Below are 21,123 nucleotides of genomic sequence, written 5' to 3'. Positions count from 1 at the left end.
CATAATGATTTACAAATGCTAATCTAAATCCTGGATCACTTGCATGCATTTCCATTAATCCTTAATAATACATCCTAAAATTTCCAGACCAATGGGAAGGTCATTTAGCTTCATAGTAAATTAAAATATTAAGGATCTATTTAGAGTTTTAGGTTTGTCAGGTTTTTTTTAGAAGATGCTCACTGCGTCAGTTTTGTAAACTATGAGTACAACACTAACAGAACTTGCCTTCTATCAACAGGAAATGATTTCATCATTCCCAGGCACTGCCCAGAGTTAGAGATTATGCGGGTAGCTAACAGGATCCTCGATGAGCTGGTGAAACCATTGCTAGACCTCCAGATAGACGAGAATGAATTTGCTTGCCTCAAAGCCCTGGTGTTCTTTGATCCAGGCAAGTACACTGTTGATTGGAGACAGATTGTTCAGGTATCAATATTGCTAAATCCCTTGAGACTGAAACATTCAGCGATGGTTCGCAATTCCAGAGAAACAAAAGAAAAATGAGGAGGACTTTAGGAGTATGAACAGCAATTAGGCCAAAATTCTACATACAAAGGAGTTAATTCAAATGGACACACGAGAAAGGCTCAGAAGACGGTTAGTATGTACCAGCAGTGCTGATAATGATGCACAGTGCATCTACTTGCCACTCCCTCTTTCTGGAAGCACACAGTACCAAAGTTGGTCAGTGAGGCGCAAGATGCTTTATGATAAGTTAAAGAACTTTCTTGGCTCAAGTACATTTCAGAGGACATTATTTGTAAAGGTTCTTACACCACAATAATTATTGTTGTATCTTATGCACTATTTAACAAGCTGCTTTATGCAAAGTATTCGCATAATGGCATGCATGGCACTTGTTTTATTGGATTTTTAAGAAAGAATTAAGAGAAAATTCTAAAAACAATAGTTTTGCATGTAACTGAGAATAAAACGCATCCATTAATGCAAGTCAAATGAGAATTAAAATACCACAGCACTAGTAGTAATGGTATAACGTATTGAAAACACAGCTGTACCTGGTGATCCTATTACAGTTATATGGTTAGATGGTCCTTTGACTATCCCCCCCACCCCCACCAGTCCTTTGGATTGTTTTCATTATCACTCCACCTAATCGTGTAGGAACTCAGCATGTGCACATCGAAGCCAACATCTTGTATATATTGAGGAAAGCCAAGGGTTCTTTCATCTGGATCAGATCAGTAACAGTGATCTTTCTTTGCTTGGGGCTTCCAATGCAAAGTTGTGTGTTGCATAAGTCATGCTGTGACAAATTTTGCATGCCCTGTATCCGGACGATTTGCAGTTCCTGAAGCTGGAAAATGGAGAGGAAGACTTTGGAAAGAGCAACAGACTAATTTTCCGCTACAATTAAGGAATGGATGGAAAGCCAGCCTGGGTCCCTTAGAGGAATTCAATCGTTCCACTCAATTTCACTTCAGTACACCCCAATGGGCATAAAATCTGACCATCACCCATCAATTTAAATCAAGATATTCAATTTGCTTTTTAAGGTAAAAATGTTATTGCTGTCAGCTGGTAGAGATACATACCATGAGCTCCTATTGCAGCTAGATTGGGTGAACTGGGTTTTCCTCATCCTAAATAATGTTTTATTATTGTTTGTATTTGTGCATTTAATTTTCCATCAAGTGGAATATATACTTTCAATGTGTTACATTTTCAAAAGAAACGTTAACTCACTATGACTTCTCTCCAATAGATTGCAGAGGTGTAAGTGATTCAGCAAAAATCAAAAACATGCGATTCCAAGTGCAGGTCAACCTGGAGGATTATATCAATGACCGTCAGTACGACTCACGTGGACGATTTGGTGATATTCTATTGCTTCTTCCGCCTCTGCAGAGCATCACGTGGCAGATGATTGAGCAGATTCAGTTTGCTAGACTCTTTGGAGTGGCTAAAATTGATAGCCTTTTGCAGGAAATGCTCTTGGGAGGTGAGAAACTGGTTTTATTTTCCTACGTTATTTTACACAGAGGAGTTGCAATGTAACTCAGTAGTTGCAGCCTGCAATTGCAGGATTACATTATTAGTTTACATTGAAAAGTCAATTCAACCAGTTATTATTAGAAGTTCCCAATGCTAAATGTCGTATGAAATGTATGAACAAAAATTGTTGCAACAGAAAGTAAAATACATGCACAGGAACTACACGAAAGGTACTGATGGCACTGGATGGTCTGACAGGCTTTGCAGTTTCAAGACCTTAGTTTAAATTGGGGTCAAGGATATTTTTGTCTAACATTAAGAATTTAAGAGGGTAGAGGTATGGAAATGAAAATATTTACTACATTCTGTTAAATTTAACCCAAGTATCTTCCATATTTGCTGTACAAGGCAATCAACAAAATGGATTTTCATTGAAGAATTTCTAATAGATACAATTGAAAATATTATCTGGAAACTCATTGAAAAAAATGAGCTTAAAGTAGATAAGATTTTATGAGTGAAGCTTGAAGAGGACTTAAACACAGAAAATGCAGGTCAGGCAGCATCTGTACAAAAAGAAACAATTAACATTTCAAATCTGGGACCCTTCATCAGAACTGAGGGAAAAAAAGAAAACAAATTATTGTTCAATTGCGGAGAAGGTAGGGGAGGGATGGGTTGAACAAAGGAAATTTCTTTGACAGGGTGCGGCCAAATGACTTAATAAGGCAGTAATGATCAGATTATGTGTAATGTGTTACTAATAATAAGGCTGTGAGACATGCTTAGCAGTCCAGACTACACTAATAGAAAAGAAAAAAGGAGAAGTCAAGTCAAAATGATGACTGGCAGGAATGAGAGGCAGATTGGCAGGAGCTCTTGGGGTGTGGGGGAGGAAAGCGATGTTGCTGGAAAGAAATGGCTGGGAGGCAGAGTGTTGGAATGTAGTTTTATGAAGAATTAAGTTAATTTAATACATGGTACTGAGTAAGAAACAATTAGACCTGCACTGGTCCTGACAGAATCCATTGCAGGATGTATGTCTCTTCAGCTTTGGCAGTCAGACAGGCTTCTGTTTACGCAGCTTCCTCTGAAGTCAGTTGCCAGAGGGGGAAAAAATTAAAACTGGCAAAATATTGCTGCTTGTTTTTTGACAGAGATGGCTACCAACTGTTGACTGGAAATCAGTTCTCTGAAATTTACCTGGAATTTCAGCAGAGGTGACTATTAGCCACAGTTGCACAAAGAATAAGCAGTATTCAGTTGGACACTGAACGAGCATAGCTCAGGGGGCCCACTGAGGTATCATTGGAAGATGTGGACCATAGTTTTCAGGAAATTCCAAAGCACTTTACAGCCAACTTTTGAAGTGTGGTTGGTTTCTGTTATAACGTGGAAAATGCCAAAGCCAAATTGTGTATTATAAGCTCCCAAAAACAGCAATGCAATAATGACCAGATGATCTGTTTAGTGAAGTTGATTGATAGGCAAATGCTGGCCAGGAATAATTTTTCTGCTCTTCAAAATAGTACCAAGGGATCGTTTACGTCTACTTGAGATGCAGATGGGGCCCTAGCCTAGTGTCTCATCCAAATGATAGGGCTTCAGACCAATAAATTACATTCCAATGAGGATCCAGCAACAAATGTTTGTGAAGGGACTTCACCCGAGCATAGGTTAGAGTGCAGACTTTTGCTCAGCTGGCAACTGAACACAGGCACCGCGTGTTTGGACTCCTCCTGAAATTCACTGGCAGGGTGCCAACATCTACAGCTTTTCCAGCTCTTAACCCATTGCCAAGTAGAGCAGTCCCATTAAAATGATGTGGAAAAACCAGCAGCCAAGTGAAGGTAAATAAAGTGATTATTTCATTAAGTTCATGGAACAGTTTTCAAGTATAATTGGGTTTTAACATTTTTTCAGCTGTCAAATGCATTCTAAAGGTTTCAATAACCATGATAGCTTTGACAGCTGGTGAGCCTGGAGGCAAGGCCTCACCAGTTGTCAGAGTTATTCTGTGAGTGCACTATTGCCATATTGATGAGCTACATGCTGTTTCTTCCAACATGATCCCGGCTCTCAACAGAAATCTGTGCCGGGAAGAAACAGTGTCCTCCAAGGTCAGGAGGCTGGCAATCTCAAGGCAAGATCTGTCCCAGTGTTCTCTCTCATTATTTTAAGCTCTGAACATATTCCAAAGAGATTCATCTTATAATGTGAATATGAATGAAAAAGCAAAAACAAAACCGATGAAATAAAAGAATACTGGAAATACTCAGCTGGTCAGGCAGCACCTGTGAAGAGAGGAAAAATAGGATATTGTTCCAGGTTGAACACATTTCGGGTATCTTTCAGTTAACTTCCTCTCTCCACAGATGTCAGACCTCTGAGTATTTCCAGCATCCTCTGTTAGAACGTGAAAACTTATTTATTGGGCTAATTTTTTTTTTATGTTGAGCATGCAAGTTTTCAAGAATAATGATTTAATTTAATTCAATATCTGATTCCAAGTAAAAGTACATTTATTCCATAATGAAATTTATCACATATTTAGTCTCCTCAGCTTACTATTCACAACTATGTCAGCAAGAGTTAATACAATATTAAATTCAAGGATCAAAATAGGCATAAATACAAGCTGTGCATATTTGTAAATTAAACAGTGTTCTATTCCCATTAAGAAAGAGAAAACAATTCCCTTCATACTTGTACCTATATCTTTCATAGTAGAAATATATTACTTAGTCGAAATATAATAGGGTTGACATTATAATTCAATCTTACTAAGAACTAAAGAAATAGGAGCAGACCGTTCTTCTGCCTGAGTACTATCCCCATTTCACTTGATTCCCCTAAATACCCAGAAATCTATCAATCTCTTTTTTGAATGAACACAGTAACTGTAATTCTTTATTCTGAATAGCTGTAGAAGCTCAAGGGTTCACAACCATCTTCTCTTCTCAGTCCTAAACAGCTTAGACCCAACTCACAAATTGTGCCCAATGGTCCCTTCAGTCAGGGAAAGCATCTAGACTGTCAGACCCTTCAAGAATTTTGTAAGTTTTAATGAGATCCCTCTCATTCATATTTTCCAGGAAATTGCCAGGTGTCAACTTGCTACTCTCAACAGTTCATTTACCTCAATTCAATTGTCTTCAGATATCTCTATTTATAGCTTGCAATATTGAACTGAAATACGCACTCTTCAGATGATAGAATCAATCTGTCGGTTTGCTGAATCCGTCACATCTGATGTGTGGGCACTTGGTGCTAAGATTGCATTAAAAAAAAAATCCACTTCTTAACACTGACACCTTAGGTGGTGAATATTGTGCTCATCATTTTAAGTTTAAACAAAAATCTTAATAAGTATATAAATACAAAATATACACATATGTAAAAATTATGTATAAAACACAAAAATTAGAGGTGTTGTGGATAGCAAGGAAGATTGTCTAAGGCTGCAGTAGGATATAGATCAGATGGAAACTGGTGTGGAATGTTGGCAGATGGAATTTAATCCCAAAGTCTATAAGTTGATGCACTTTGGGAGGTCAAACAGGGATCAGACATGCACAGTAAATAGCGTGCACTAAGGAATGTTGATAAACAGAGGGGTGTTAGGGTTCAAGTCTATAGCAAAAAAACAAACTGCTGGAAGAACTCAGTGAGTCAGGCAGCATCTGTGGATGGAAATGGGACAGTCAACCCGAAATGTCGATTGTCCATTTCCCTCCACAGATGCTGCCTGACCTGCTGAGTGCCTTCAGTACTCTGTGTTTTCTTGCTCCAGATTCCAGCATCTGCAGTCTCTTGTGTCAAGGCCATTGTTCCTTGGAAGTGGCAACACAAGTAGATAGGATGGTGAAGGTGGCGTATTGACATGTTTGCCTTCATAAATTAGGGCATTGAATATACAAGTTTAGAGGTATTGTTGTAACTTTACAAAACATTGATTAGACTGCAGTTTGAGTATTGTGTGCAGTTCTGGTTGCCACACTACAGCTGGAGAGTGTGCAAAGGAGATTTACAAGGATGTTGCCTGGACTGAAAGACCTGAGTTATTGGAAGAGATTGGTTAGGCCAAGAGGTGACCTGACAGAGGTACAGACGGTGTAGTCATAATCTTTTTCCCATGGTAGGTTTATCAAAAACAAGAGGACGAAGGTTTAAGGTGAGAGGAAGGAGTTTTAAAGGGGATCTGAGGGGAATGTTTCTGTTTACACAGAGTAGTTGATACAATCACAATGTTTAAGAGACGTTTAGACAGACACAGACAGGTAAGGCATAGAAGGATTTGGATCAAACGCGGGCAAATAGGATTATTGTAGATGCTCAAAAAGGTAGGTAAAGTTGTGATGGACTCTTTTCCGTACTGTATGACTCTGACTTTGTGATGGTAGATAATTGAACGTAGAACAGTACAGGTTCTTTGGCCCACAGTGTTGTGCCAACCTATATAAACCTACTCCATGATCAATCTAATCCTTCCCTCCTGCACAGCCATAACTCTCCATTTTTCTTACATCCCTATGCCTATCTAAGATACCACCAGACTGTGTTTAAAACAGAAACCTACCTCGACATCTCCCCCTAAGCTTTCCCCTACTCACCTTAAATGGATGTCCTCTGGTATTGGCCATTGCCGCCCTGGGAAAAAAGTGCTGGCTGTCCACTTTGTCTAGGCCTCTCTTCTTATACACTTCTGTCAAGTCGCCTCTCATCCTCCTACACTCAAAAGAGAAAACCCTAGCTTGCTCAACCTTTCCTCATAAGACATGTTCTCTAATCCAGGCAGGATCTAGGTAAATCTCCTTTGCACCTTCTTTAAGGTTTCCACATCCTCCTTATAATGAGGATACCAGAACTGAATACAATATTTCCAAGTGTGGTCTAACCAGAGTTTTATAGAGCTGCAACATTACCTCGTGGCTCTTGAACTCAATCCCCCGACTAATGAAGGCCAGCACACCATATGCCTTCGTAACAACCCTACCAACTTGTGAGGGATCTATGAACTTGGACCCCAAGATCCTTCTGTTCCTCCACACAGCTAAGAATCCTGCCGTTAACCTTGTACACTGCATTCAAGTTCGATCTTCTAAAGTGTATCACTTCACACTTTTCTGGATTGAACTCCAACTGCCACTTCTCCACCCAACTCTGCATCCTGCCTGTATCCTGTTGTAACCTACGACAACCTTAAACACTAGCCATATAACCACCAACCTACATGTGATCTGCAAACTTACTAATCCACCCTTCCACTTCCTCATCTAAGTCATTTATAAAAATCACAATGAGTAAGAGTCCTAGACAGATCCCTGTGGAAGACCACTAGTCGCTGACCTCCAGGCAGAATACACTCCATCTACTACCACCCTCTGCCTTCTATGGACAAGCCAATTCCAAATCCACACAGCCAAGTTTCCTTGGATCCCATGCCTCATGACTTTCTGAATGAGCCTACTATGGGGAACCTTGACAAACACCTTATTAAAATCCATAAACACCACATCCACTGCTCTACTTTCATCAATTTGTTTTGTCACCTCCTCAAAAAACTCAATTAGGCTTGTGAGGTACGACCTGCCCCTCACAAAACCATGCTGACTATCCCTAATATGAGTATGATTCTCCAAATGCTCGTAAATCCTGTGCCTAAGAATCCTCTCCAATAGTTTGCCCACCACTGACTTAAGACTCACTGGTCTATAATTCCCAGGATTATCCCTAATACCTTTCTTGAACAACATCTGCTTTCCTCCAATCCTCTGGTACCACTACTGTGGCCAGTGAGGACACAAAGATCATCATCAATGCCCCAGCAATCTCTTCCCTTGCTTCCCGTAGTAACCTGGGGTATAACTCGTCTGGCCCCATCCTAATGTTTTTCAGAAGCTCCAACACTGCCCCTTTCTTAACCTTGATATACTCCAGCACATTAGCCTGTTCTACGCTGACGTCACATTTATCAAAGTCCCACTCTCTGGTGAACCCTGAAGCAAAGTATTCATTAAGGACCTCTCCTACCTCCTCCGCCTCCAGACATGTTTACCCCTTTATCCCTGAGTGGTTCTACCCTCGCCCTAGTCATCCTCCTGTTCTTCATGTACTGTATGTGTAGAATGCCTTGAGGTTTTCCTTAATTCTATTCGCCAAGACCTAATGTCCCCTTCTAGCTCTCCTAAGTCCCTTCTTAAGCTCCTTCCTGGTGACCTCACAACTCTCAAGAGCCCTGTCTGATTTTTGCTTTCTAAACCTTAAGAATACTTCCTTCTTCCTCCTGACTAAATGTTCCACCCTACTTGTCAACCATGGTTCCTTCCCGTCTCCGTGGGACAAACCTATCCAGAACCCCATGCAAGTGTACCCTAAACAACCTCCACATTTCTGCTGTGCATTTCCTTGAGAACATCTGTTCCCAATTTATGCTTCCAAGTTCTTGCCTAATACCAGTGTAATTAGTCCTCCCTCAGTTAAAAACTTTCCCATGTCATCTGCTCCTATCCTTGTCTATGGCTACACTAAAGGTCAGGGAGTTGTGGTTACTATCTCAGAAATGCTCACCCACCGAGAGGTCTGTCACCTGACCATGTTCATGGTCTAGCACTAGATCCAGTATGGCCTCTCCTCCAGTCGGCCTGTCCACATACTGTGCTAGGAATCCCTCCTGGACACACATAATAAATTCTGCCTCATCTAAACCTTTTGCACTAAGGAAGTGCCAATCAATACTAGAGAAGTTGAAGTCAACCATGACAACAACCCTATTATTTTTGCACCTTTCCAAAATCTGCCTACTTATCTGCTCCTCAGTGTCCCGTTGGCTATTGGGGGGCCTACAGAATACTCCCAAAGGAGTGATCACACCCTTCCTGTTTGTGACTTCCACCCACACTGACTCAATAGACGATCCCTCTGTGATGTCCTCCCTTCCTACAGCTGTGATACTTTCCCTGATTAGCAATGCCACCCACCCCAACCCTTCTACTTCCTACCCTATCCCTCTTTAAAGAGCTAAACCCTGGAACATCAAGCAGCCAATCCTGCCCTTGTAACAGCCAAGTCTCTGTAATGGCCACAACATCATAATTCCATGTACTGATCCATGCTCTAAGTTCATCACCCTTATTCTTAATATTACTTGCATTAAAGTAAACACATTTCAACCTATCCAACTGGCTGTGAAGCCTCATGGACAGCTTCTCAACAGCCTGCCAGGACTTTAGGTTGACCATCAGCCTGAAGAAGATGAACGTTTTGGGTCAAGGTGTTGAGCACCCCCCTGCCACTACCATCAACAACTACGAGCTGGAGGTAGTCCACGAGTTCACATACCTTGGTTCCACCATCACAGACAGTCTCTCCCTAGACTCCGAGATCAACAGACGGATCGGATGAGCAGCCTCAACATTCGCCAGGTTGGCAAAGTGAGTTTGGGAGAACAGAAAGCTGACAACATGCACCAAGGTTGCAGTCTACAGGGCCTGTGTCCTCAGCACGCTGCTTTACGGCAGCGAGACCTGGAGCCTCTACTCCAGACAGGAGCGGCGTCTTGATGCCTTCCACCTTCGTAGCCTGAGACGCATCCTGGACATTAAGTGGACTGACAGAGTCACCAACAATGAGGTCCTGACCCACGCTCAGATACCCAGCCTCTTCACCCTGCTTCGTCTCCGCTGGCTGGGCCACGTACATCGCATGCCAGACGGGAGGATCCCAAAAGACCTACTGTACGGGGAGTTGGCCTCCGGCAAGAGAGTGCAAGGACGATGCCATCTTCGCTTCAAAGATGTCTGTAAGAGAGATATGAAGTCACTGAACGTGAACGTCGAGAGGTGGGAAGAAATTGCAAGCGATCGCTCTCGCTGGAGGCTGGAACTACACAGGTCTGAACCGAGGAGAAGCTGAGGCTAGCTGCTGAAGAAAAGTGCACTCACCAGAAAAACTGTACCAAAGCAACACAGGAGGACAGCGCCTTCAAGTGCAGTCGCTGCAGTCAAGACTGTCACTCCCGTGTAGGCCTCTACAGTCACAACAGACGCTGCTCTACCACTACCGACTGAAGCAAGACTCTCCATGCGCAGATCCATGGTCTCGTGAGACTAACGGATGCCACCATACCATGTCCATGCTGCCTATCCTTCCTCACAGTGTCTCTGCACATTGCATCTACCTTTACACTCACTGCTCCATCATCTGGCCTAACACTCTGGTTTTCATTTCCCCTGCCAACCTGGTTTAAACCCTCCCCAACAGCGCTAGCAAAGCTGCCCACAAGGACATTGGTCCCTCTTGAGCTCAGGTGCAACCTGTCCCCTTTGTACAGGTCATACCTTCCGCAGAAGAGATCCCAGTGATCCACAAATCTGAAACCCTGCCCTCTGCACCAACTCTTCACCCATGCATTCATCTGTCATTATCTTCCTGTTCTTACCCTCACTGCTGCATGGCACAGGCAGCAATCCAGAGATTACTAGAGGTCCTGCTTTTTAGCTTCCTTCCTAACTCCCTAAATTCAGTCTTCAGGACCTCATCTCTTTTCCTAGCTGTGTCATTGGTATCAATGTGTACCACAACTTCTGGCTATGTTTGGTATGTAAACAGTATGTAATTCCTTTTATCAATAAGCAGGTGACTCTTTCCAGCATCTATTGAAATTGGTCCAATGTGTTATTACATGGCAGCTTGGATAATTGCACCTAATACAGATCATTTGAGTATGATGACATATGTATTAGCATCCATAACTAGTATCAGTATTGGTAATCATAACACTACTTAAACAAGATGAGTTTTTAAGGCAATTATGTACCCTTCAAGAAAGGAAATTTGAAACCCATCCCCAGCCTGTCCTATTTCAGATTCCAGGTCTACCAATGTGTTTGACTCTTAAATAGCCACGCAAGCCTCTCAGTTCAACGGGCAATTAGGAATGGTCTTATTGATGACATTCTTGTCCCATGACTCAATATAAACAAAATGTATTGTATTTAGTTTCAGAGATGCATTCTTCCAATTGTTTTTTTTTACATTCATCATGGACATCTATTTTTAAATAATTATTGGTCACCATACTGATATCTTAGGGTTGCTTTTGTGTTTCATTATGCTGTTCAAAACTTTGTTCCTGCCATTAATAATGACGTAACCTTCATCTCATCACAGGGTCTACAACAGAGGTACAGCAATACCCACATGCTGGACATTCCAGTACTGTTCACAATCGGTTCGTTCCCCATGCAGTGATGACAGCTGGAATGTCATCAGCCATTCATCAAGTTCAACTCTGTAAGTTTCCCAACCAGAGTCTGACTGAACTTGCATAAATAAAGACCTTAAAGCAATATTTTTGTACCAAAATTTCTTTGCTATATTAGCCTATAACTCTGGTTTAATTTGATAATTATGGTCAAATACTATTAATACTTTTACGTAGACTGCATTTGATACCAACAATGGTAATAATACATCTTCAATAACTGAATACTTGCTTGCAGTAAGATTTTTAGTTAAATTACTCTGAAGCAACTTAGCATTTACCGTAATAAGAAAATGTTGAAACTGTCCTTGTTTTATTTTGCAGCATCTCCAGAAACTCCGCTTCCATCTCCATCTTCTGGCTCTGGAAATGAGGAATATAAACTGCGTCCAGTCAGCCATATCCAAGCTCATTCTGTGCCTATGCTGTCTCAAACCCTCATTCCCAAACAGGAAATATTGTAAAAGCAAATTGGGTGAAAATTCCACCATGTCTTGGCTAACTTACTCCAAGCACTTCAACAAATCGTGACTGCCATTTAATACTGTCACATATGGGGGTTGCAAATTGTATGATCAAGTATTATCATCCCTTTACACATTAGTAACATACAGTACATAGAAATCAAACATGTGCAAGTAAAATTTTCCACATTTATATGCAACTTAGCTTAAATTTTCAAGTGTTTGCAACACAGACAAGACTGAAAGATCATGGGATTTCAGGGAGAATAAATGCATTAGGGAGACACAAGAGGCTGCAGATGCTGGAACTTGTAGCAAAAAAACTGCTGAACGAACTCAGTAGGTCAAGCAGCATCTGTGGAGGCAAAAGGATAGTTAATGTTTCAGATCGGACCCTGCATCAAACCCTGATGCAGGGTCTCAACCCGAGATGTCAACGATCCCTTTGCCTCCACAGATGCTGCTTGACCCTCTGAGTTCCTCCAGCAGTTTTTTTTTGCTGAATAAATGAATTACACTTGTAACTACTACGTGCTCAAATTTCCTCCTGGAGCTATTTTTCAATCCCACTCCTTGAATGCACCTATGTTCATGAATAATATACCTGCACCCAGAGTTAAACAGCTAATTCTACAAGTTTTCTGCAGCTGGCTTTGGTGAAATGCTCTCTCAAAATTATGACTGGATTTTCAGAGGCAGAAGCAATCATTCCATTCTTCTATTGCAGTTGTCTCAGCATTTAAAACAATGATCCTCACTGAGATCTACTCTGTATTTTCTCTTACTATATTTTAAGGCATAAATATGTCACATTAAAAATTGAACAACTTTGTCATTTGCAGATTCTTTTGCAGCATGTGTGCAAGCACAAATGACGGTTAGATAACTTGAAATTTGATTTCTAGAAGAATGTGAATTTTGTTTTATTTCCTTAGGCCTTAATTGCTTATTCTGATTTACATATATTTTTATCCAAGGACATTTTCTATTGAGGTGAGCCAGGAAGTATAATGTGATAATGGCAGAATAGATACAAAAATCAGTACCTTACCCAGTCTATTTTCCAGTTTATATCCCTAGAGTAAATTTGAGGCCATTCAACTCTATTTATTAACATATGATTTATATAAAAGGTTTTTTTTTGTGTCAGGTTGCTGAAATTACTCAGTTTTTAAGCAGCTATTTAATATTCAATTTAAAAAAATTAGTTGAGGGAATACATAGAACATTTGCCAGTTTCATTTACCATCGAGAAAATATTTCAGCAATCTGTTAATCACAATGAAAACAAAAGCATTTTGTACACAAATCATGCAGAGACAGCCAGCAGTACAGAGCACACTACCCATTGCAATCTATTTAATTAAGGATTTCTCCAGGCTTTCTGAATGGCTCAGGTTCTTAAGAATGCCAATAGTATGAAGCATTTTCTTGCTTCAATCACTGGTAATGCCCATGGAAAACAAAAAAAACAGGCAAGTTAATGGAGAGTGAAGAGCATGCATGGATCATCACCCCAGTGAGGAATCAGAGGTAACAAATACAGGGGGGAGAAAGAACAAGGAAAGGAAATAAGGTAGGAGAAAAACAGCAAGAGGATAAAATCTCTGTGATCATTTAATTGAAGTGGATAGTTAAAAAGGAACAGAGCCACTTTTGTATTGCTCCTAAAGAGAGGAATATGACATACCCAAACAAACAGAATTCATTCCTTAATAGTTTGTGGTAATTGTATCACAATATTTTTACAATGAACATTAACAGCACCAAAGTTGAAGACAGAGAATGCCTGTTATTAAGTAAAAAAGTACCTCCATGCCAGATTGAATGTGAAATCTTGATTGGGCTTTGGAAATCCAATGACTTCACATTCAATGTCCTTGCTATTTTATCAGATAAAATCCTGGTAGATTAGTGCCATGGTTTCTCTCCACTGTTCTTCATTTAAGTTACAGTCTTGACTTCAATCTGCCTCTTCAAATATTATCATAAAAACACAATTATAACTTAGTGCAGTGGTTGCAATGTTTGCTTCATTTGATATAAATTCTTTATCTAGATCTTTACCTATATCTAAATATTCCTATCTAGAGACACCATTAAAAGCAGCCTAACATATGAAGCTGTTTTTCAGGGTGCTTGTATTTAATACTTATACAGTTTATTTAAAGCTCTGACCACCAAAACCTTGTGAAAGCTACTTAGGATTTACATGTAGCAAAGTCCATATTTAAGCATTGATACAACATTTGCATACTTAAATCTCATCAGGATCTTTGAATTTTGAACTACTCCTTGATCTATTAATGAATCTTCATTCGATATTAACTGGCATGTTTAGCTAAAAAAGAGTTGTGTATTGAAGTTTTTTTAAGTTTCAAAACCAATTTGATTTTTGTGTAAACATTCCATGAATAATGATCACTTACGGCTTCTTTACAAATCCAGTCGTCTCAAGCTTCAAACTTTGACAAGCCTGTATTTAAGATTTAATCATGGCACAATCCAAATCACTGTAATTAAGATTTGCATGTGCATTAGTAACTATGGTTTAAACAATATGTTTAAATAGCTAAACCATCAAAACATAAAATTAGGAGCTATCAATAGAAGTCATCAGTATCACATGAAACTGGGAACAGCTGCAGCATTAATTCTGGCTGATGATGAGTAAAATGGCAATAGTGCAGTGCAGGCTGGAGGGGGAAACAAAGTGCCAACATCTAAGGAGGGTTCTATCCTGAGAATGCAGACGCAATATCTGTTGTATATCAGCCACAGCCTTTAACATGAATTCTTTGGCATTGTCAAAAAAAGAACAAAATAGAAAAATGCATTTTCAATATTTCCAACAATCCTAGTTGTAGTACACATTCAGAATATAGAGCACACATTTTCTTACCAAAAGATTAAACAATATTAAGTCATGCCGCAGTCAAGGATATCTAGCAGTTGCAGAACATTCTCAAGGAGGAGGGTGAGCAGCCAGAGGTTGTTGCACACATTGGTAGCAATGACATAGGTAGAAAATGGGATGAGGTCATGCAGAATGAATACAGGGAGTTAGGCAGAAGGTTAAAAAGCAGGCCCTCAAAGGTTGTAATCTCTGGATTACTCCCGGTGCCACATGCTAGTGAGGGTAGGAATAAGACGATAGGAAAGATGAATACATAGCTGAAGAGTTAGTGCAGCAGGGAGGGGGTTGGGTTCTTGGACCATTGAGATCTCCTCTGGGGCAGAAGGGACTTGTACAAGAAGGATAGGTTGCACCTGAACTGGAGGGGGACCAATATCTTGGCAGGGAGATTTGCTAGAGCTACTCGGAAGGGTTTAAACTAGCTTGGCAGAGGGTGGAACCCAAAGTAGTTGTATGACAGATGACAAAGTTGAGGCAAATATAGAAGTTAGAGGAAGCAACTTCAGTAGGCAGACAGGCAGGGGCAGGAACAGTCGTAAAGAAGATCTGATAGACTAAACTGCACTTATTTTAATGCAAGAAATGTGACAAACAAGGCAGATGAATTTGGGGCATAGCTAGGTACATGAGACTGGGATATTATAGCTGTTACAGAAATATATTTGAGGAATGAGTAGGGCTGGCAGCTCAATGGTCTGGGGTACAGATGCTTCAGGCAGATGTTCAAATACTCAGCTGCCAGCCTAGATGAGTATGTCACCACCATCACAGGCTTCATCAGCAAGTGTGTTGAGGACTGTGTACCAAAGAGGACAATCTGGGTGTTCCCAAACCGGAAACCATGGATGAACCAAGAGATCCACTCCCTATTAAAATCTGGGACTGCAGCATTCAAATCAGGTGACCCCTGACCTATATAAGAAATCGAGATATGACCTTCATGAAGCTATTGGAGATGCCAAGAGAGAATACTAGTCCCAGACCAGCCATCAGTTCTGACAGGGCTTACGTGCTATAACGGGTACAAAACAAAGTCAGGCAGTATTGCTGACAACAGCGCATCCCTTCCCAATGAGCTTAACATATTCTATGCATGTTTTGAACAGAAGGGGATGGGTTTGTCACCACCCACCTTGACAGCCTCCAATGCACCTGAATCCATAGTCACCATCGCAGATGTAAGATCAGCCTTCCGGAGAGTGAACCCACGGAAAGCATCTGGCCCAGATCGTGTCCCTGGCCGTGTCCTCAGATCCTGTGCAGATCAGCTGGCAGGGGTATTTGCAGACATTTTTAACCTCTCCCTGCTTGGGAGAGGTTAAAAATCTTGACTGGGACTGCCACAATGCTAAGGATTTGGATGGGGTGGAATTTGTTAAGTATGCCCAGGAAAGTTTTCTCAAACAATATGAAGATGGCCCTCCAAAAGAGGAGGCAACACTCAGCCTCGTCTTGGGAAATGAGGCAGGGTAAGTAGCTGAAATGTCAGTGGGGAAGTACTTTGGGACCAGTGAACATAATTCCATTAGGTTTAAAATAGTTATGGAAAAAGAGTACTGGTCCACAAGTTAAAGTCCTAAATTCAGAAGAGGTTAATTTTGATGGCATTAGACCTGAACTTGCAAAGGTTGATTAAGAAAGGATGTTAGCAGGTAAAGGGACATCTGAGAGTTTAAAATTGAGATAGGGGGAGTTTAGGGCCAACATGTTCCTCTTAAAATGAGCGGCAAGGCTGCCAGGATTAGGGAACCCTGGTTGCCAATGGATATTAAGGCTCTGGCCAGGAAAAAGGAGATGCATGTCAGATATACGCAGCTGGGATCAAACAAATCCCTTGAGGAGTACAAGACATGTGGCAGTATACTTAATAGGGAAATTAGGAGGGTAAAAAGACAGGAGATAGCTTTGGCAGATAAGGTAGAGGAGAATCCTATGAGATTCTAGAAGTAAATTAAGAACAAAGGGGTAACTTGGGAGAAAATAGGTCCCCTCAAGGATTAATGTGGTTGTCTATGTGTGAAGCCACAGGAAATGGGCGAGGTCTTAAATGAATGTGTGTCATCTGTATTTACCGTGGAGAAATTCATGGAAGCAAGGGAATTCAGGGAAGACAATAGCGATGTTTTGAAACATTTCCACATTACAAAAAAGGTGGTGCTGGCAGTCTTAAATCGCAGAAAGGTAGATTAATCCCTGGGACCTGACCAAGTGTATCCTAGTACATTGTGGAAAACTAGGGCAGAAATTGCTGGGGCTCTGGCAGAGATACTCTATTTGTATCATTGTTACCCACAGATGCGGTACAGGAGGGTGAGTAATGTGCCTTTATTTAAGGAGGGCTGCAGGCTGGTGAGCCCAACATCAGTGGTGGGAAAGTTATTGGAGGGGATTATTTGTATTTGGTCAGGCAAGGACTAATCAGGGATTGTCAGCTTGGCTTTGTGTGTGTCTCATGAATTTGAGTTTTTTTTGAAGAGGTGAAAATAAGGATTGACAAGGGCAGGGCAGTAAAGGGCATAGGTTTAAGTTGAAAAGGAAAAGAGCTAAAGGGGATCCGAGAGGCAAGTTTCTCCCCCCACACACAGGGTGGTGGGTATGTGGAAAGAGCTGCCAGATGAAGTGGTAGAGGCAGGTACAATTTTAACATTTAAAATCATTTAGGAAAGATTTAGAGGGAAGTGGGCTAAACACAGGCAAATGCAACTAGGTCAGGTGGGCGACTTAGTCTGCATGGACGCTAGGCCGAAGGGCCTGTTTCGATGCTGTATGACTCTATGTAGTAATGGGATAATGACTTTTCACTTTCAGGGCAGCATAGATTCCTAAAATCCAATTTGATCTAGTCTGGCATGAAAACATCTTTTTTCCTTTATGAGTACTAGATGTAAAAGACATTTGGGCAACCTTAACTCCATTACTGGTGGTCATGGAGTCACAGCACAAACTGGCTTTGACAATCCATTTAGGGATAAACATTGATATGACCGTAGCAGAGCACTTCCTAATGGAGATGGAGAAAATTGCTGTTGACTCTGAATAAATGGAGCTTTACTCTGCTTTGAAACCAGCTTTACCTAGCCAAGTCTAATGCTGACAATGACACACTCCATTTTGATGAGTAAACATTTCTGAAGAAGAAAATCCCTGGACTGGGGTTTTTGATTGTTCAAAAGCTCGTCGTGGAGCCTACTGGAATCATTCCCGGTCCTCTGCCGGAGCTCCTGGAGCATTCCTTTTCCTCCATAATAAAGCCTTAAAAGCAGCAAATTGTTTAAACAAACCTAGGTTTGGTTTATGTACAGCTTAGCCATGACATTGCTGTTGACTGGGGGCAGTGTGGTGCCAACCACCCCCACCCCACCCGATGTAAACTTAATATTACGTCTTTAGTTTTTCCTGGTGTTATGTAGGACCCTGCCTGATCATCAGTTGTATGATTGATTGTCATAAGCATCATGATAAGTGACAGATAGGAATGTTAAAATTCCTAAACCCTTGTACGTATAATTCTTGCTAATTAAGGGTGTTGGAATTCCAGGCATGGCATTTCATCCTCGACGACAAGCTGTGAAACCTTCCTTACACGCGTCAAGACTTGATTACTCAAATTATTTCTGTTCCTCATTTTTAAAGATGTATATTTGTCACTCTCCAGGAGATCCACATTCAGTGGAGCTCTGAAATATAATTCTAGTAAAAACATAATAAAATATAATATTAAGATTAAAAATATAATTTTTTTTAAATGATCTTATTTATTGTTGGATGCAACTCATTAGGTCATAATACTTTGCCTTCCTTAAGCTGGATTACCTTTTAGCTACCATCTACGGCTCTACCACTTCAAGACTCACATTGGTTTTGATAATTTTATCTAGAAAAAAATTATCTGAAGCAGGGAGAGAAGAGGGAGGGAAATGTAGGCTTTCGTACTTTTAACAGCTATTCATCAACTTCCTTAAAGTGCATGAATGTGGTGATCTGACGAAGGAGAATTGGGTCCACAAGTGAATAATTTAACAAGACTCACTGCCTGTTTTCTCATGAAGAATGGGCACTTCAGCAAGGCTCTGGAGGGAGCTGACATTAAGGAATGATACCTCAGAGGCAGAAGATAGATTGTGATATTTTGAAGCTTAGGAGTTTGTGAACTGCTGTTCCAAAATATATAGTCCTTTGTTTACTTATTTAGAATTCTCCAAGAAATAAATAATTTTTCTTTGATTGATTTCAGATCTGTTAACTTGAAACATGTTACCCATTTCACAAACACCAAATATCAGTGTTTTTTGTTTTCACTTACAATTCATTTCAAAAAAAATGGAATGTAGTCTAATGAGAGGCTAAATTCAGCAGGAGGTTAAATCAGATTGCATAATAGAAACAAAACCTACAGCACTGGGCATTTTTGCATAAGAAAGTTTTCTAAATTCGCCAACTTCAGGCAAAGTATTTAAAGACAAATTGGTGGGATAAAAGCTTCTTGTCTCAGCTGAGTAGATCCAAACAGCAGCATATTAGTCATACGGTTGCTTGGCCAAAGAGGTAAATACACTTACTTGGAAGCATGGAGGAACAACCAAAAAATAAGACAAAAGAGAAAAAAAATTGCAAAGGCACAATTTAGCAATGCAACAAAGATACTTCTAAGGAAATAGCAGAGCTTGCCAATAGTGAAAACTTGCCCATATGTGCTACAGCCATAGCACCAACTACAGACTCATCACTTGTGGTTCCCTGATGTAATCCTGATGGTGAAGTCATGCTATTTGGCAGAGCTTTGTTCAACCTAATAGCCACACCAGAATTAGACCCAGCTATGAAACAGCTGAAAAAGAGCAGAAAGCTGGTAAAGTCATGCCAACAAGCTTTGCTGGCTGTCAAAGTTGTCAAGGGTTTTGAATTCTTTTAAATGCTCGTGATATTCAGAAACATACAAAAAAATCAATTACATAATTATAAAATAACAAATAAAATTACTTAAAACACTTTAAATAATTAAAAACATTAAACAAGCTTAATTAAAAAGATTACCTTACAATTTCCCTTTCTCCTTGCAGCCATTCCTCTTCATTCAAATGCACGGGCTTGCTTTTCCTAGTGTAGATACAGCAGATAAATTCTCCCTTTTAACTGCTCAGGGATTCCAGCAAGTTCATGCACTGCTGCTTGACTCATCGTGGTCTCCATCATCATAAAGCAGCTGAGAAATCATCAATGGAGCTCAGCCTGGAAATTGGGATTCCTTTCTGGGATTCCTGAACTTCTGAGCATAAATACTAGCTGTTCAGCAGTCCCCACGAAGTTTCAGATGGTTGTATTTTCCCTGAAGTATGTGCGCAGAATTGGAAAATAACAGGAATTTGAGGTCAAAGTAATGGTGAGGCTGATGACATGTGCCAATTACTTACATGTAATTAGTACTGTTATAGCAGTTAAGGGCTTCAAATGAACATTCAAAAGTTGCTACCCAAGTTCTGCTGCTTTACTGCTAGTTTAGAAAAACAGTTTGCCGTCTGTCTCACCGATGAAGTGTACTGAACAGCAAAATATGTTTACATTGCAGACATGAAGTAAATGCACCAGAGGAAACATACGCAACCTCCTAATAGAAAAATCATGTAATTACTACCCATCAACCTATCATGTTAAAAGATAATAATTAAATTTGAAGTCTCATTCCTTTTATATTGTTAGTGGATCATTTAAAAATGTGAAAAGTTAAATAAAAGTTATTACCCTTACTTCTCTGTGTTATAGTTTAGATTTGCTTTCTCCTTCTGTACCTGATTTGGTGTTGCATTCAAAGTTCCTCCTCATGCTGTTAATTTCAAAATAATTTGATCTTGTTGGTTCAGCAGATGCGGTTGAACTATTCACTCAGGACATGGAAGCCCCATTCCCCTGCCTGCCCTATCATCACCTACCACAAAGAAAAATTAAGAACCAAACATGCAAACACTGTTACATGCCCTTTTAAAGTGGTATCTGAGTTATAATATTTCACCATCTCTTACTCAAATAGGGAGTTCACCTGTTTTTTTTTAAAGAAAATAATAATCTGCTGCCAAGCTTCCTTTGAGGGATGATCTCTATAATGGATGACAGAATGACCTAATTATAATCTATGGATCCTCGTACCTGAATCAACAATAACTTGTGAATTAAAGTTATTTGATTGGAATGGCACTAAGGAGATGAGGTCAACTCTCTAAAATGATTGACATCAATGTTTGACTAATATTCCAACAACTGCCAAAACTTTTCCTAGTGGTAAGAGAGATAAAGGAAACCTGTTTGAAACAAAATAGTGAGGGGTCTTCTCAGGAGGGATGTTCTTCATTACCTTTCCTAATCTGTTTTACTAAGGGGAGTAATTGCACATAAAGCTCTATGGCATAGAGGGTTCAAGTGGGTATTGAATGTGATGCCAGGATTATGTGGCATAAAAGGAAAAAAAATTAATAGGTTCAATAACGAAAAATTCACTTCAGTAACTAAGGATAAGTCATAATATT

General features: G+C 40.2%; 1 protein-coding gene across 1 annotated transcript in view; it reads left to right on the top strand.

Annotated features, from left to right (window-relative positions):
- Positions 1-12,500, top strand: part of LOC127577230 (hepatocyte nuclear factor 4-beta-like) — a 59,494-nt gene extending 46,994 nt beyond the window's left edge. Inside the window, exons 7-10 of the mRNA XM_052028233.1 lie at positions 242-394; positions 1,730-1,966; positions 11,131-11,253; positions 11,549-12,500. Coding sequence (XP_051884193.1) covers positions 242-394; positions 1,730-1,966; positions 11,131-11,253; positions 11,549-11,688 — 653 coding nt within the window. The 3' untranslated portion in view covers positions 11,689-12,500. The remainder of the gene's footprint in view (positions 1-241; positions 395-1,729; positions 1,967-11,130; positions 11,254-11,548) is intronic.
- Positions 12,501-21,123: the final 8,623 nt, after the last annotated feature.

The sequence above is a fragment of the Pristis pectinata genome, chromosome 13 (genome assembly GCF_009764475.1).
Source record: "Pristis pectinata isolate sPriPec2 chromosome 13, sPriPec2.1.pri, whole genome shotgun sequence".
NCBI classification, from domain to species: Eukaryota; Metazoa; Chordata; class Chondrichthyes; order Rhinopristiformes; family Pristidae; genus Pristis; species Pristis pectinata.
This window is presented reverse-complemented; position numbering and strand designations above follow the sequence as displayed.